At 38.0% G+C, this 16,297-nt stretch overlaps 8 protein-coding genes across 8 annotated transcripts; 4 read left to right on the top strand and 4 right to left on the bottom strand.

Annotated features, from left to right (window-relative positions):
* Window positions 1-12: 12 nt before the first annotated feature.
* On the bottom strand, window positions 13-1,653 carry PRCAT00005022001 (uncharacterized protein; the record flags this gene model as incomplete). Its single annotated transcript, XM_062955063.1, has 1 exon — window positions 13-1,653. The coding sequence occupies one exon, from the start codon at window positions 1,651-1,653 to the stop codon at window positions 13-15; it is 1,641 nt and encodes a 546-aa protein (XP_062811704.1).
* A 1,866-nt stretch (window positions 1,654-3,519) lies between these two features.
* Window positions 3,520-4,617, bottom strand: PRCAT00005021001 (zinc-binding alcohol dehydrogenase family protein; the record flags this gene model as incomplete). Its single annotated transcript, XM_062955062.1, has 1 exon — window positions 3,520-4,617. One exon carries the CDS (start codon window positions 4,615-4,617, stop codon window positions 3,520-3,522), a length of 1,098 nt encoding a protein of 365 aa, XP_062811703.1.
* A 512-nt stretch (window positions 4,618-5,129) lies between these two features.
* PRCAT00005020001 (uncharacterized protein) lies at window positions 5,130-6,143 on the top strand (the record flags this gene model as incomplete). Its single annotated transcript, XM_062955061.1, has 1 exon — window positions 5,130-6,143. One exon carries the CDS (start codon window positions 5,130-5,132, stop codon window positions 6,141-6,143), a length of 1,014 nt encoding a protein of 337 aa, XP_062811702.1.
* A 1,009-nt stretch (window positions 6,144-7,152) lies between these two features.
* On the top strand, window positions 7,153-7,623 carry PRCAT00005019001 (uncharacterized protein; the record flags this gene model as incomplete). The annotated part of the gene is made up of 1 exon (XM_062955060.1): window positions 7,153-7,623. The coding sequence occupies one exon, from the start codon at window positions 7,153-7,155 to the stop codon at window positions 7,621-7,623; it is 471 nt and encodes a 156-aa protein (XP_062811701.1).
* Window positions 7,624-8,054: 431 nt separating this feature from the next.
* PRCAT00005018001 (uncharacterized protein) lies at window positions 8,055-9,542 on the bottom strand (the record flags this gene model as incomplete). Its single annotated transcript, XM_062955059.1, has 1 exon — window positions 8,055-9,542. The coding sequence occupies one exon, from the start codon at window positions 9,540-9,542 to the stop codon at window positions 8,055-8,057; it is 1,488 nt and encodes a 495-aa protein (XP_062811700.1).
* Window positions 9,543-10,427: 885 nt separating this feature from the next.
* On the bottom strand, window positions 10,428-11,792 carry PRCAT00005017001 (CRAL-TRIO domain-containing protein; the record flags this gene model as incomplete). Its single annotated transcript, XM_062955058.1, has 1 exon — window positions 10,428-11,792. One exon carries the CDS (start codon window positions 11,790-11,792, stop codon window positions 10,428-10,430), a length of 1,365 nt encoding a protein of 454 aa, XP_062811699.1.
* Window positions 11,793-12,319: 527 nt separating this feature from the next.
* PRCAT00005016001 (uncharacterized protein) lies at window positions 12,320-13,378 on the top strand (the record flags this gene model as incomplete). Its single annotated transcript, XM_062955057.1, has 1 exon — window positions 12,320-13,378. One exon carries the CDS (start codon window positions 12,320-12,322, stop codon window positions 13,376-13,378), a length of 1,059 nt encoding a protein of 352 aa, XP_062811698.1.
* A 1,142-nt stretch (window positions 13,379-14,520) lies between these two features.
* HGT12 (Hgt12p) lies at window positions 14,521-16,143 on the top strand (the record flags this gene model as incomplete). The annotated part of the gene is made up of 1 exon (XM_062955056.1): window positions 14,521-16,143. One exon carries the CDS (start codon window positions 14,521-14,523, stop codon window positions 16,141-16,143), a length of 1,623 nt encoding a protein of 540 aa, XP_062811697.1.
* Window positions 16,144-16,297: the final 154 nt, after the last annotated feature.

Here is a 16,297-nt window from a genome sequence, read left to right as displayed (position 1 = left end):
TATACACTTTTTCTATTTAATATCGGTCACAGATGTTTTTTCTTTGTTTTTTTCAAGTATGGAATTGGAGCTTTCTGACTCTTCTGGAGAACCTAATTCAGTGACATTAGTAGAATCGGATTCTTCAATAGTAGCCACTGGACCCTGATACCATTTACGAGCATCTATGACCCACCATAAACCAGCACCTATAAATGCAAAACCTAATATCACAACTGTGTAGTTCATATCTTCAGGCGTAACGGGCATATAGTTCGGGAAAACGAAAATGATAGAAACAAAGACAGTCCAAACACAGGCATAGGCCATTACGGGTTTACCTACTTTACCCATAGTGAATGGACCCCTCTTTACGCCCATTCTATCGGCATTGAATAAGAAAGCTGCAATGCAAAGAATATAAGACCAGTCAGTAGCAATTGCACATGCGGAAAAAATGGCATTCATTGCAATCTCAGACCCCAAGTTAATCAAGGACAATAAGCAGTTGATAAGAACCGTAAGCCAAACACATCTCAAAGGAACGTCAACGGTTGGATTAACATAAGACCAGAACTTGTGATAAGGAAGTCCTCTGTCACGGGAAAATGACCATAATGCTCTCGAAACAGAACAGGTAGCAACCGCGCCACAGAACCATACGATGACAAATGCCAACGATAAATAAGCTATTGCAGCTTCTTTTCCCATGGCATACAAAAACACTTGCACAATTGGTTGACCCGTAGATGTCGTCAATAAGTTACTAATATTGGTTCCCATAGTTAATGTAAACACAATAACCAAAACCCAACCTAAAAGTGCTGTTACGGTCAAAGCTGATGCGATAGCCAAAGGTGTATAGAAAGCAGCATTATGAACTTCTTCAGAAATCCTTGAAGTAGCATCATAACTGGTCATAACCCAAGAGACATTCAAGAAGCCAAACAAAAAGGCCCAGTTCTTCGAGTCCCAACCTGTGTTATTAATAATTTCAGTGAAAGTGAAAGAAGCGGTATTGATCTTTGGACATTTCACTAACAAGTGAATAATTAACGCTATTGTTGAACCAATATTCACGAAACAGTAGCATTTTGTTATTCTAGCTAAAACTGACCCTGGTAAGGTATTTATAAGACCATGCGTTATCATAACCAAAATAGCCACAGCCGTAATATGGCCCCGAGACGGTATATACGAGTAGTCAGATGCCATAGAAATAATCGACAATAACAAACTTGCAGCACCGAAATCAGTACTTGCAGCACCTGTGATGGCACCCACAAGATAGAGCCAACCGTCTATCCAACACATCAAAGGAACCCATTTTTTGGGCATTAAATGCAGTAAAGTGTAATACATTCCTCCTGACGTTGGAAAGCAAGAGGTGATTTCTGCAACAGACCACGCGATACAAAGACATCCTATCATTCCAACAAACCAAGTCCATACACATGCTGCTGGTCCACCAGCCCACAAAGGATACATAAAAGTAATTGAAATGGTACCCATGAGCCCAGAAATAGATAATGCAAAAGAAAAACTAGATAAAAAACTATAGTTTCTATCCAACTCCTGTTTGTATCCTAAGTCAGCAAGTTTGGTAACATCTTGAATCAGTTTAACATCAACTAAAGAGCTCCTATGGCTCTTTTCAACATCTAGAGCAGTCATTTTGCCTTATAACTTAGTTGCAGCTATCCTATATTTAATCTAGAGTCTTCTGAGGAGTCTACACCTAAAACTACTACTTAGAAAATATTCAAGTATTTCCTACTGTCTTTATTTGAGTGCTTCAAAAAATTTGACGATAAGTTTTTTTTTTCCTGATAAGCAGTCTGGTTATCATGACTCTATTGGGCCCGCAGGTCAAAGGCTTTGGTAGGCAGACTGCATGTGACCACAGTACGTTTTAGTTTTCGTTTGACGTGCCGTAGACAAAAGTGATCGGAACTCGGATGATCAACTCATATTTTACCCCAATCAAGTGCGACTTTAAAATCGGAACTTAGATAATATTTGAATAGTGGGCTCTCATTGGACTTCAAAAAACACATATATGAAACTAATGAAGCTTTACATCAAGTGTTTGATATGGTAACCGCAAGGCGTCACAAGAGCAATAGAAGAGCATATCGATAGGAGGTGATAACAGGTGACGTATTTATCAAATACTTGTCAACAATTAGCTTCCGAAAACTAGGAAATATCGTGCAACCTAATGCATTTCATATACTGTTCTGGAAAAACTTAGCGTGCCACGACCAATAGTCAATATGCTATGAGGGCCAATGCGGTCATGGAGTGTATATAGATATATATATCCGAACCCTCAAGTGACTGTTGAAGGACTTGCAAGGGAGTTCTATACCTAAATCATTGACTGCGAGACCCTCGATATTATCAGTATCATATAACCTTAAATAGGCGTTAAAATACTGATTAATTTTTTGATAGCTTCCAATCTATATACGCGATACAGGATTTTCAGTCCTCAATCTATTATTATTTTGAACCTCATAGCATATCTGCGTACATTTTTCTGATAATCTTGAAAGTTTTTGTAGAGAATGGTTTTCTAATCCATGATACTAGCATCAATAGGAAGTCTTGCAAACTAGGTCGTTCGAAGGTTACTTCTTTGATACGCAATTGAATTAGCGGTCATGGCTTTCTTTTTGAAATTATGGAAGGTAGATAAGCAGATTTGGATATATTTTTCAGTCGTATTCAAGCCAAAATGCTTCAGGAGTGGTACAGCAAATGGCAAAATAAAGAGTTCCATTTCCTCCTGATCTATCGAGTTGAAGAATACACTAGGATTAGTCTGCAACTGGAAGCTTGCTTTGAGTCATCTCACTAAGCTTTTCCATTGATATCGTCAGAACGCAGTAAACCATATATGAGAGACAGCTTTGTAGCTACCTGAAATTTATCACATATGTATTCCTGCCCTTAGAATCCTACAGGCGTATTAGCTGTCCATCCTAGCATACTTCTGACAATCTGTTTTTTCTTCATAAAAAGGTACACGGTGTCATGATATGTGGGCTAATAAATCATAACCTTCTCAAAAGCTGTACCATGCAATAGCTACGTGGGCTGTGAAATAATTCATTTCTCTTTAAAACTTTAATGACTTACTTTTCCAGTTCATACCGATCCTTATTTAATTGAATGCAGTAAATTGGGGCATTTTTATATGATTTCGCCGCCAAGAATTGCTAAATGTTCTTATCTTCGTAAATAAAATGCTACATGTTGGCACTGACTCAATTTCACATACTACAGCTCAAGGTCACAAGACCTGTAGGATATAAAGCAATATCTTTGTAATCTGACTTTGAGTGCGATTTGTTTAGTTTTAAACTACCGTAAAGCTTATGATCATGTGGTAATGGCTTGCGAATTCAGAATTTTGTAACTATGAACGTATAAAAGAGAGGCGTAAGAAACAACCTAACTATTGGCCACTCGAATTTGAAACTATAACTCCTTAATGAATCACACATATCTTCAATCCTGCTGTGGCATTACTTACTAATCTATTCTTATCACCAATTTGGCTCCGCTGATCCCACCACTTCTTATAATCTTATGGGCCTCATTAATGCTCGATAAACCACCTGGATGCACAAGGATGGGGATATGTTTAAGAGTGTACTTATTTATAAGCTTTTCCATTTGTGATAAAAATACTGTAGTAGACTCTTTGATTCCTGCGGGCGCTGGGTAAGTATCACCATTAGAATAGACGACATCCCGCCCGTTCGCAGTGAATGCTCTTGTCATCGTATAACTTACATTAGATTTTAAACTTTCGAGATGGGCAAAATCTTTAACAATCAATGAATCAATTTTTGTTGGCAGTGAGTCTGATACACAGTCTATAACTGAGCGTAAAGTAGTTTCTCCTCCGACTGTATGTAACGCAATTGTTATATCAGCGTCAATGGCTCTTACTTGTTGCACGAAGTCAGCGTCATGGTAATCTACGAGAAAATCAGCTCCAAAACCCTTCATCAAGTTTTTATGCTTCTTAGAGGCTATGGAAATGACCCTCCAACCAAATATTTTGGCCACTTGGGTTGCAATCAAACCTGTTGCTGTCGATCCTCCATATATCAAAAAAGACTTATCTTGAGGTTCATCAAAAGATCCTCCTAAGGTATGGAATAAACTGACCCCCATAGTGACAAGTGTATTAACTAGAGAACAGGCACCTTCAAATGTCTTTACCTCGCTTGATGCAATGTAGTCCAAACTACCTAGCTGAAGCAGATTAACTTTAATAGAATAGACTTCCTGTACCACTGCGATTTTTGAATATGCCCCCTTAGCAGGTGAGGTATAATCACCACCATGGATGAAGCTGGCAATGAAGTCTCCAGGCTTAAATCTCGAAACATCTTCGCCAACCTTTAAGACTTTACCACTAACTGCAATCCCAAATACCGATCCGTCTGGAGACCAATTTTGATCTATATGGTAGTAATCCACGGCATTTATAGAGGCAGCTGTAGCATCAACCAAGATTTCATCTGAATATAATGAAGGCACTGGGATTTCCCTAACCTCTAAACCTTTGATTTTGTTATTTAAAACAGCAGCAACAGTCGTCCTGGGGACTTGAATCATCGCCTAAAACTTTTTCAGGAATTGAGAGACTAAATGCCTTCAGTTCGCTTGCAAAAATTACTTGACAGAGAACACCTTTAAATATCCAATGCTGACAAATTAAGCAGGATCCTAAAAATGGTCAAGACAAGCCACATGTGATACAAACGCTGTATTGGAAAGTATGGATTATTAATTCTTCGAAAAGTGATTTAAATCGAGTCCGTTTTAATTGCTGACACTTTGATTATAGGAAATACTTAAGTATTACACCCAACAGCGTAAGAATGCCAGGGCCAAGTTTAACATTTTGACTCTAAGAATTTTACATAGAGATTGAATTGGATTTTCGGTTGAAATACAATTTGATTTACATCTCCATTCTTCGGAAACCTATTCTTAGGAAACAAGATCACAATGGCAACCTTTTAGTGCTTATGATAAATTGAATTCATTTCTTGTGTCAGTGATCAAAAAAACTGATTCGCGCTTTCTTCAAGAATTATAAGAAGCACCATCCTGTTATTAACGAAATGAAAGTTTTGAGTGACAAAAGCATTGAGCAATATCTCAAAAGCTTGAACTATGAAGGTTTGAAAGATTTTCAAGTGGTATTACATACAGCATTGTTGGAATATAAGGATGATGAGTCTATCATTCCTCCGAGAATTGTGACCAAACGCGGCAAAGCTACTCATATTTTTATGCCTCTGGTAGGGTCACAGGTAGGTATTAAGACTCTAACTGGAACGACCAATGGATTCAAAGGAGCTGTAACAATACTTGACGATATCGGAAATATTAGAGGAATCTTAAACGCAACGGTCTTGACTGCATTTAGAACTGCATTGTGTTCAACGTTGCCTTTATCTCGTGTGTTCCATTCTAGCGGCGATCGAAACTTGAAAGGTACCAAAATATTGGTCTTTGGGGTGGGGTTACAAGCCTACTGGCACATAAGGTTGACATTAACAATGTATCCTGATCAATTTGTCGAGGTTGTTGTTTGCAATAGAACATTATCGAAGGCAGAGACTTTTTGTGAGAATCTATCGAAAGAATTCCCCGATATTAAATTCAATAGTCTTGCTTTAGATGATGAAGTCGCAATTGAAGCCGCGTGCTTGAATATTTCCATTATTTATGGGTGTTTGCCTTCGACTAATCCGGTGATCTTGAAGCGTTACGTGGATAACTGTCAGAATGGCTCTCTATACATTTCAGTCATAGGAAGCTATCAGCCCCAGATGACTGAGGTTGACGGCCTGGTTATAAAAGAAATTTTGCAAGGTGGAGGACGCATTATCGTGGATTCGAAAGAACATGCTTCACACGAAGCCGGAGAGCTCATCCAAAATATGGTTCCGATTGGAAAATTAGTTGAAGTGAGTGAATATACATCTAGCGAGGATATATCTGTATACAAAGGGAGCTCCAAAATTGTTCTTTGTAAACTTGTTGGCTTAAGTATTATGGACGTTGCTATAGGTTCAAAACTAATCGATGACGCTGAGAAAAGGAACGATGGAATTTCTGTGGATATATAGACAATCTATGAGGTACATTTTCTCAAAGGTGATACCTGAGAGAATCCAAAAACTTAAAGGAAACGCATCAATATTCTAGTTCTGGTCACTATCGAATGGCTTGAAGTTTTATGTATACTTAACCTAGCTAATCAGAATCTTCCCTATACTCTATTTTTCATTTCTTTCGTATCTATTGAATGATCGGTCATGAATACAAGATTAATGTCATTCTATTTTAAGCGTCTACGTAGCAGAGCCCTTAATTTACGATCGCCAAGCTTGCGTGCAAAGGTACAATATCAAGTCATCAAGAGGAGTCGCCAATGATATATCGAGCAACAAAGCAAATTAAATAAGGAATCTTAGGAAATCTTCTCCAAGACGTGCTTTCAGAATCTCCAGTCATCAGATTTTGCCCTAAAGATGAGGTTGTAGTATCTGTGTTCAAAAAAGAAAAAAAAAAGGTTTAGATCGATCATGATCAGTCGTGAAAAGCGGTGGTATCACATATATCGCTAGCACTTTGATATCTCTGTACATCAAGTGGATTAAATGTACAAGTCTTTAATGCTGCTCTTTGGCAGTTGAAAAGATCCTTGCTATGAAAGTCGTCTTAGCTCCCAAAGCTGAAAGCTGCCAAGGGTCCTACTTTGCAGCTGTCTATAAAGGTTGCATACCTTATATACAGACCGCGAAATCTAATATTAGCAATTCATACCAAATTGATAACTTAAATTTTGTAATGTGGAGTATTCTAGTATTCAATAACATCAGCCTGATGGTTAATTTAAGAATACTTCCTTTTGCCAAGCATGAATTAAAGAAAAACTCCAGATAAATTGAAGGTTTAGTTGCCAAACCCCTGCATCAGGGGTCTCTTTTATCTACAAGCTGATGACTATTTGAAAACTGAATATTTCTAATTTTAGGTTCTTCGGGAAGCTCCAAAACTATATAAGAGACCATATTTATCATACTTGGAACAATCGTAATATCATTATTAAATATCAATTATTCAAATATAATCATGAAATTTGCATTAGCTTTTACTATACTGTCTATCGTCGCCAGCACCATTGCTAGTCACCTTCCAACGAAATGTGATCCAATCAGTTTTGCAGTAAAGGCAGTTTGCTCCGGTAGTGACCTTGACAATGACTCGATCAAGAAAGTAGATGCTCATCCCCATGTATTCACCGTTGGTGGTGATGATGGTAAAAATATCATCTTGACATTAAACAAAGATTGCACTTTAAAGGACCAGGATGGCAGGGGAATTTACCTCAATCCAGACACTGGAGACTTTGGTAATGTTGACCCATGGGGCGAACAGGACCCAACAAAAGGTTTCACGATTAAAAATGACTACCTTTACTACAATTATAAAGAAGGGTGGAGAGCTTGTCCTTCTGCACCTAATGTTTACTCATTGGCTAAGAATGACTGTATCGGCGGAACAGACATTAGGTTACAAACTTTTGAAGTGAAACCTCTTTAAGTAATGGATTCATATTCTACTCTTTCCTTTTTCTTCTTGAATTGCCATTTTTTTGGCCTGCTTTTTTAACATTTATGAATTTTACGTTTCTTGTTTTCTTATCAAAATTGTTAGTTTATAATGTAAAGTATGCCATTATTACTTCAAGTCTCAAAACATATATTTGATACTCCTTCAAGTGGCCTTATTCTACACCATTAAAAGCGTTATAAACATCTAATACTTCTTCTACCACCTCCAGTTTGTTCTCTCTCTATTATTATATATGCAGTACATTCTGGCTCCTACAGTATGCGTCATCTACAGCATCTCCAAAAACGACTTCTATCACGTGATTGCGCATTTGTTATCTGTATTTCAAGAAAAGTATTATATAACAGAAGTGAATAAGTTATATGCGTATCTCGTAAATATAAAGTTGAAAAAGTCATTCAAGCCTTCGACTTATATTGAAGTTCAATGGATCTATGTGATTGAGAGTCACCATCATCTCGCAGTACGCCATCTAAAACTTCTATATTTCCCCTATGTTCTAAATCCAATTCTCTAAGCTTATTGGCGTATTCCCAAAGAAGTTCAGATCTATATCCAAACTCATCCAATGTTTCAGACATCTCATACTCATCCATACCCATATTTTCACCTTCCTCAGGTGCCCTCAATTTAAGTCCCGGAATGTGATCGACGATGAACAAAATGATCATTGTAAACACTACAGTCCATGCACTGATTGCAACCCACGCTGCGATCTGATAACCCAACTGTATCCAGTTGCCATCAACCCATCCACCATCAATCTCAGTAACACCATCGTATCCGGCAACCGTCTTTGTAGCAAAGATACCTGTCAAAGTACCGCCAATGATACCACCAAAACCATGAACAACTCCTGATCTACTGTAATCATCTATGCCAGTCCATTTGTTGAATGATAATAATAAGCGACATAATGCTGCATTTATGATAGATGTCACGGCGGCGGCCCAGGGCCAGTAGAAGCCACACGATGGTGTAATATTGACTAACCCAACAATAACACCTTCGCATGCGGCCTCCATAGAGTACTTTCCTGTGAGTAATTTGTCCACGGCTGTGTAAGTAACTGAAGCAAAACTTGACGCAAGAATAGTGTTGAGGAAGATGTACCCAGTTCTCACATTGACGCTTAACAAGGTACCCGAATTGAAGCAGAACCAGGCTGCCCAAATTAAGGTAACGCCAATAAAAGTTGTCACAGTAGAATGTCCTTTTTCCAGCTTAACATTACCAACACGCTTTCCTGGCATACCCCTTGGGCCTATATACCATGAGTAGCAGAATGATGCAATTCCTGAAGCAATATGAACAGGGCCACCTCCTGCAAAATCCAACGCACCCAAGTTGTACAACCACCCATTCAACCCCCAGACCCAAAAAGCGAGTGGGCAGTAGATAACAATGGTCCACATAAATGCAACAACCTGAGAAGGAAAGAAACGACCTCTTTCTCCTATTGCACCGATGAAAATCTGGACTGTTGCTATTGGGAAGAAGACATTAAAACAAAAATTTATCACAGATGGCAAGTTACCACCCTCTGATAAGGGGCCTGCTTGTTCATTATAAAGAGCAGCCAGATGAAAGTCACCTATGAGTTTGGATGTTGATGTTGGTGAGGTGGCTAACGAATATCCCAATAAATACCAAATTATCACAACATGACAAGTTGTCATGTAAGACTGAAATAACACTTGTACCACATTTTTTCTTTTTAAAAGCCCCGAATAAAATAAACCAATTGCTGGGGTAATAAGGAAGACACCGAAAGAGCAAAATAAGATATAGGCCATGTCAGTGGGAACAAACGTCGATGTTTGCTTCTCCAAGCTTTCCGCTCGCTTACTCAACATGGAATTCGCAATTTCGTTGATTACTGGCATCTTTCTGATATTCTATTTCCTACTGATCTACTCCAGATACACAATGACTTGAAGTTATATATGGTAATTAACGTCTATTAATTCTTTATAATTTCATTGAATATAAAATTAAATCTTATCTAATATGATCATCGACGCTCGATAAGGTTATCAATGTTCTTAATCCTCCATTTTTTTTCGCACCCTGGATATATTATCTATTTTAGGTTAATATATGACTTTATCAATTAGAATCAGGGCATGGGCTTATTATTTATAAGAACATTGTAGTCAAAAATTTCTCGGCATTACGCTGGTTAGCGAATGTGAGCCCGATATCGTTCTTATAGCTTATCGTCAAAAATACCTAAGTTACTTGAATTATTATGTGGAGGCGGCAAAGTAAATTCGCATATGAGAATAATGCATCAATTTAATAACCATTCAGAAAGAAAAGAAGTCGAATCCCCACATCTTTAAGTTTAAGTAGCTCTGTAATCCAAACAGTTAACTAATATATTATGAACGTGTCCAAAATCTAGTGATCTTAAAAAAGAAGTACAATCGTGAAGATTATTACTCTCCGCATTACTATATTAGTCCTCCGCTGGGAAACTTAAATAGTTATTATAAATAAGCTTCTATTTATTACAGCAAGTGTCTATGGAAACAGGTAACTAGATGCTATAGAATTCATTGATATTTGGCTCAGGTCTATTGATGGCTTATAAATCCTAAAAGTTCAAGATCTTAACTTTCTTTGAAATTGAAATTATTTGAATATCACCAAGTTAAGTAAGCCTTGGTTGAAGCTTTCATTGATTTTCTATGGACCTTAAAAAATTGAAGGCATGAAATGGAACCACTTGCGTAGTGTCTATTATCTGCTCACTATCGAGAAGAGGTTCAGTATCCGAGTTTACCCATTTCTCCTATGCGCTCAAAGATTCCTCTTTTACGTAAATATGGATCTATCCCAATGTAGTTGTTTGCTAACTGAATACCAATCTTTATTCTGGCTTCTAAAAATTTATCAGATTCAGATATTGTTTTGGATTCCAACCAATTAATAGTTGCCTGAAGATATGACAAGATTAAAAAAGACCTCTGTTCTGAGAGTATTGCATAATTATCATCCTTTGGCTTTTCATCGCTATCAGAATGTGTTGGATTCTCATACTTCATAACAAAGGCGTCATTACCGCCAAGATCTTTTGGTATAAACTTTCTGTCGATAAAAGCTTCTAAATCTTTACAATTCTTCGTAAAATGAACCTTTGAAGCAACAACTGGGTCTAACCAACCCCTGATCACTTTCCAAACTGCATTGAATACCCAAGGAGCATTATGCACCCATATAGCACCCAAAAATTCTGGATAATTTGACTCGAGAGCACTAGCTAGAAATCGAACGGCCGAAAGATCAGCATTTCTCAAACTAAAACCTGTCATGTCAAATAAGATGCAACCTCTATCGATGTTGTACTGCAAAGGCTTTAGTTCAAGTCTAATCCACTCAATAATAACACATATAAACTTTTCAAAGTCTTTTTCAGTACTATTTTTACCGATGTGGTCCTTAACGTGAATAATAACAACTGGCCGCCCCAACTTATCTTTACCACGGAGATATGCTTGATTAATTTTGAATGCCTCAATGAAATCAGGATTCTTTCCACTGAAATAGACTTCAGCGTCACCGCCGAAGACCCATTTGTCAACAGGGTGGGAACGAATTCGCCAATTTAAGCTTCTCGAGAGCATTTCAAGAGTCTCGTCAACTTTTTTTTTTCTTGCAATAAAATAACGATTCAAAAAACTATCAAAAGAATCGTTTCTAAGCAGAGCAATAAAAGCAATATACAAATCAGCAGGTTCGAATTTAATTAAAGCTTTATGGAAGTCACCTTTTGGAAATAGCTTGGTCGCGTCCCCCATGTCAAGGTTCATAGCTTTAGTGATGATTCCATCAAATCCACCACACCCTTTGAAAGCCCTCTCCACACTATCCGAGACTGTTATCCCATAATTTTTAGTTTCACTGGACTCGAGGTCAACTTCATCAACAGAATTCTGTATTTTTTCGTTATTCAAGAAGCCTTTGTGAACTGAGTCAGACCCAACGAAATTATTACTATCTTGGATATCCAGTTCTATGTATTGGCAAAAGCCGAAATAATTGAAAAGATGTGCATATATTTGCTTGAGAGAAATTTCTTCCTCTCCTGTATTATCCCAAGCTCTCCCTAAAGTATTTGTATCAACAGTCATCCTTTATCAACAAAGAAACACAGTCTTTTTCAGTATTTCTTTCTTACAAAATAAAAACTACTTGCTTGATATATTAAATTTGAAATCGATTCGTAGTTATAGGCAATTGTGTCGCCGATTACTGATGTTATGCTGTACACCTTCGCTCTCTATTTACATCATCAAATAGATCTTTACTATATTTGGTCGGCGTCGCGAACTATAGCTCATTACGCGAAACCAGAATTCCACACAATTTGTACCCAGTTAGAGCCATTCTAAAGAAAACAGGATATCAGATTCAAAGAAAAGAATTTGCTCTTGAATGAAAAACAAGGCTTTGGATTTAAATTCAGAACAATGCCTGCCTAGAGATAAAACGGTTGTTTATAGCAAGCCCAGGGAGGCAACTATTGTCGCGTAAGGTAGAAAAATACTTATATAAAGCTCAAGAAACCCCGTTAAAATTAACCTTTGCTTATAAGCTAAAAATTTACTACCTGACATCATCAATCAGGAATTGTTGACTTCAGCATATATATAAATTAATGACAGTTGTTCTCGTTTCAGGGGGCTCAGGTTTCGTTGGTAGTCATTGTGTATACCAATTACTCGAGAGAGGATATGAGGTTCGAACCACAGTTCGTAGTACTGAAAAAAAAATTGAATTGATAGAGGATTTTTCGGAGCGTAGTGGTCTCTCGTTTCCAAAGCTAAACTTGCAAGTATACGTTGCAGATTTATCCTCAGATGACGGATGGGAAGAGGCAATCGACGGTTGCGATTATGTACTACATGTAGCTTCTCCAGTTCCTAAATCAGCTACTAAAGATCCGGACGATTTGATCCAACCGGCAAAAAAAGGTGTACTTAGAGTTTTAAAGCTTTCACAGAAAAAGAAAGTTAAAAGAGTTGTCTTGACATCATCCTCAGCATCAGTTGCTTTTGCAAAAGGATCGAATGATAAACTACTTGATGAAAACGATTGGACGGAATGCCTGAAAGGTTTAAATGCTTATATTTTGTCGAAAACCATTGCTGAGAAAAGTGCTTGGGAATTCATTAATGGGGATCAGAATCAAAATTCAGAACAGCCATTAGAACTTGCGGTGATGAATCCTCTGGCGATCTTCGGTCCTTCGATAATAAAAGATAAGAAAGTAAACTCGGGAACGTTTAATTTCTTGCAAGTATTGACAGATGGTACCCTCAAAAGAGGTTGTCCAAAGATTACATTATCTGTGATCGACGTCAGAGACGTTGCCAAATATCATTTGGAAGCAATGACAGAGCCAGCGGCGAAAAGTCAACGTTTCATTTTATGTACACGTAGCAATTGTTTGTCTTTAATGGGAATAGCAGATATACTTCGCTTTCGAATCCCCAAAAAGTATTCAGACAATTTGCCGCACTCTGAAATCCCTTCTTTTATTATAAATTTCTGTGCAATGTTTTTGCCCATCCTTCGTGAAGTCCGCGATTATCTTCCTAAGAAGTATCTCCTGGCAGAAAAGGCTTATCGTACTTTCAAATGGGAGCTTCGCCCAACAGAAGATGCCATTATAGCAGGAGCGGACTCTTTTTTCCGTTCTATGGATGCAGAATAGTATCTTGTTTGTTGGCCATTGTAGAAATTTAATATACGTCATGTATACTATCCAAATTCCATTTCCACTTCTACTGACTCGCGGCTCCAATTACATTATCAAACTTTTATCCTAACCTTTGCATGGGCTGGGGAAATGAGGGATATAATCGTCAGGCACATTAGTATTGTACAATTACTTTAGCGTGTCTTGGTATACCAAGTCTTGGCCGGGCCATATTTCCATTGTAAAAGTCACGCGTCCTTGGTCTCCACATAAAAAAAAGTTTGATGTGCTACATCATAGGTGATTGAAATGTCTTTGGACCAGAGGCCAAGTATATCAATCTCATCTTTTTTTCTGATTCAATGTATTATCATAGCAACTTCCAGACACGTAAGATATTTTTTGGATCCCCCTCTGTCGGATATTCTCCATAGCTACCGATCTTGTTACAATTATTCCACTTTATCCAATTTTCTCCGCTCTACAAAAGTGACTCGCCGTGTTTGGAAATTTCTTGTTCATAATTCTCCAGCATTCATCAATTTTGGGACGGAATTGGGAGCCCGGCCAATAGAATTATCTTGTTGTACTCTTTTCCTCGGAATGAGTTTTTGCGATAAAAAATAATTTTCCGTAAGTCAGAACTACTCGTCCCTTCCAAGAATGACACCATGCCTTTTCAGAAGCTTGGCAAGATTTATGACCTTGGGTACCTTCACACCATCCTTAGTTCTATAATGAAGGTACATGTCTTGAAGAGACCTAGAGATCTCATCACAATAGGTGAACGAAATCGTGTATCATTCCAGGGCGGAATATTTATTTGAGCCGCGCAGGGCTGTCCGCCGCGCAGAATATTATTTAGAGAAATCTTTGTTCTCGAGACGAGTTTATTGTGGGAAGAAAAAAACGAGATCGCTGTAATTGTTTGAGACGCCTGTGGGGTAAATGTAAGCTAGTCATGAAATTTGTGGGGAACAGCTGGTGCATGAAAACAAACGGACTAACCACATCGAATTGTTCCAGATTACATGGGGTCAGCCGCTGGTGCGGACTATTGGGATATTCCTCATGGCATCCCATTTTGTTTTCTAATATAAATAGACGATAAAATCCTCCTTTCTTTCTCTTCTGATCTATATTACAATAATCTCACAATGTCTTCAAGTGAGGAAATATCCGCTAAGGTTGTTGAGTCAGAGACTCCAGTTATACAACATGAAAATGAATTAGTTGGTACAGCAGACACTGACCGTGTTGAAGCACCAGTCACTATGAGGGCCTACTTTATGTGTGCTTTCTCTGCCTTTGGTGGTATTTTCTTTGGTTATGATTCTGGTTATATCAGTGGAGTCATGGGTATGAATTATTTCTTACAAGAATTCGATGGAGGTAAAGCTGATCTTACGGCATGGAAAAAATCCCTTATTACCAGTATTCTTTCTGCAGGTACGTTTTTTGGATCGCTTATGGCAGGTGATCTTGCTGACTTCTTCGGTCGTAGAGTCACGATTATTGTTGGATGCTTGGTATTTATCGTCGGTGATATTCTTCAAACCGCTTCTTCATCCCTTGGGTTATTGGTTGCTGGTCGTTTAGTTTCAGGTTTTGGTGTTGGTTTCATTTCTGCTATTATCATCCTTTACATGTCAGAAATTGCACCAAGGAAGATTCGTGGTGCTTTAGTTTCAGGCTACCAATTCTGTGTCACCATTGGTCTTCTTTTAGCATCATGTGTTGATTACGGTACTCAGGACTATACTACCAGTGCCTCATATAGAATACCAATAGCTCTCCAAATGCTTTGGGCTCTCATCTTAGGAGTCGGTCTTTTCTTACTCCCAGAATCGCCTCGTTACTACGTTAAAAAGGACAATCTTAACAAGGCCAGAAATGTTCTTTCGAGACTTCGTGGACAGCCAGAAGATAGCGACTATATTACTGATGAATTGGCAGAAATAGTTGCTAATAATGAAATTGAAAAAAAACTTATTCCACAGGATAATTACTTCGATTCTTGGTTTGCATGTTTCACTGGTGGTCTTAGAAATCCAGCAGGTAATCTTAGGAGAACCATCTTAGGAGTGTTTTTGCAAATGATGCAACAATTTACTGGTATTAACTTCATTTTCTACTTCGGTACAACATTTTTCCAGCAGTTGGGAACGATCAGCAACCCATTCTTGATAAGTTTAATTACAACTTTGGTTAACGTTTGCTCTACACCAATATCTTTCTACACAATTGAAAGATACGGTCGTCGTACTATATTGATATGGGGAGCTGTTGGAATGTTCGTTTGTGAGCTCATTGCAGCTATAATTGGAACTGCTGCACCAAATAACCTTAACGCCATGAAAGCTGTGATTTCCTTCATCTGTATCTATATTTTCTTCTTTGCATCAACATGGGGTCCAGGTGCTTGGGTTGTCATCGGTGAAATTTTCCCATTACCTATCCGTTCAAGAGGTGTTGCATTATCCACTGCTTCCAACTGGTTCTGGAACTGTATCATTGCAGTCATTACTCCTTATATGGTTGGTTCGGATGAAGGTAATTTAGGTTCGAAAGTTTTCTTCATCTGGGGAGCTTTATGTGGTACATGTATCCTTTACGCTTACTTTTTGGTTCCAGAAACCAAAGGATTATCACTTGAACAAGTTGATCGTATGATGGAAGAATCTAACCCACGTAATTCAGCAAAGTGGAAGCCCACAACGACCTTCGCACAAGAAGTTGGTCTTACTGATGATGTTAAGCCAGAAGTTGAACACGTATAAATATAAATTTTACTTCCTAATGCTAGCTAATTTAATGTATTAAAATTATCGAGATTCGGAACAACGTAGTGTAGGCCTTTGACCAGCGCGGATATTCTGATTACTTATTTTTCGGAATATGTCCTGTATAATAGAATAGTAGTAATTATTATAT

Source organism: Priceomyces carsonii (assembly GCF_900007245.1).
Source record: "Priceomyces carsonii strain CBS4050 genome assembly, scaffold: Debaryomyces_carsonii_scaffold_5, whole genome shotgun sequence".
Lineage (NCBI taxonomy): Eukaryota > Fungi > Ascomycota > Pichiomycetes > Serinales > Debaryomycetaceae > Priceomyces > Priceomyces carsonii.
The sequence above is the reverse complement of the archived record's forward strand: the minus strand, read 5'-3'. Positions and strand labels throughout refer to the sequence as shown.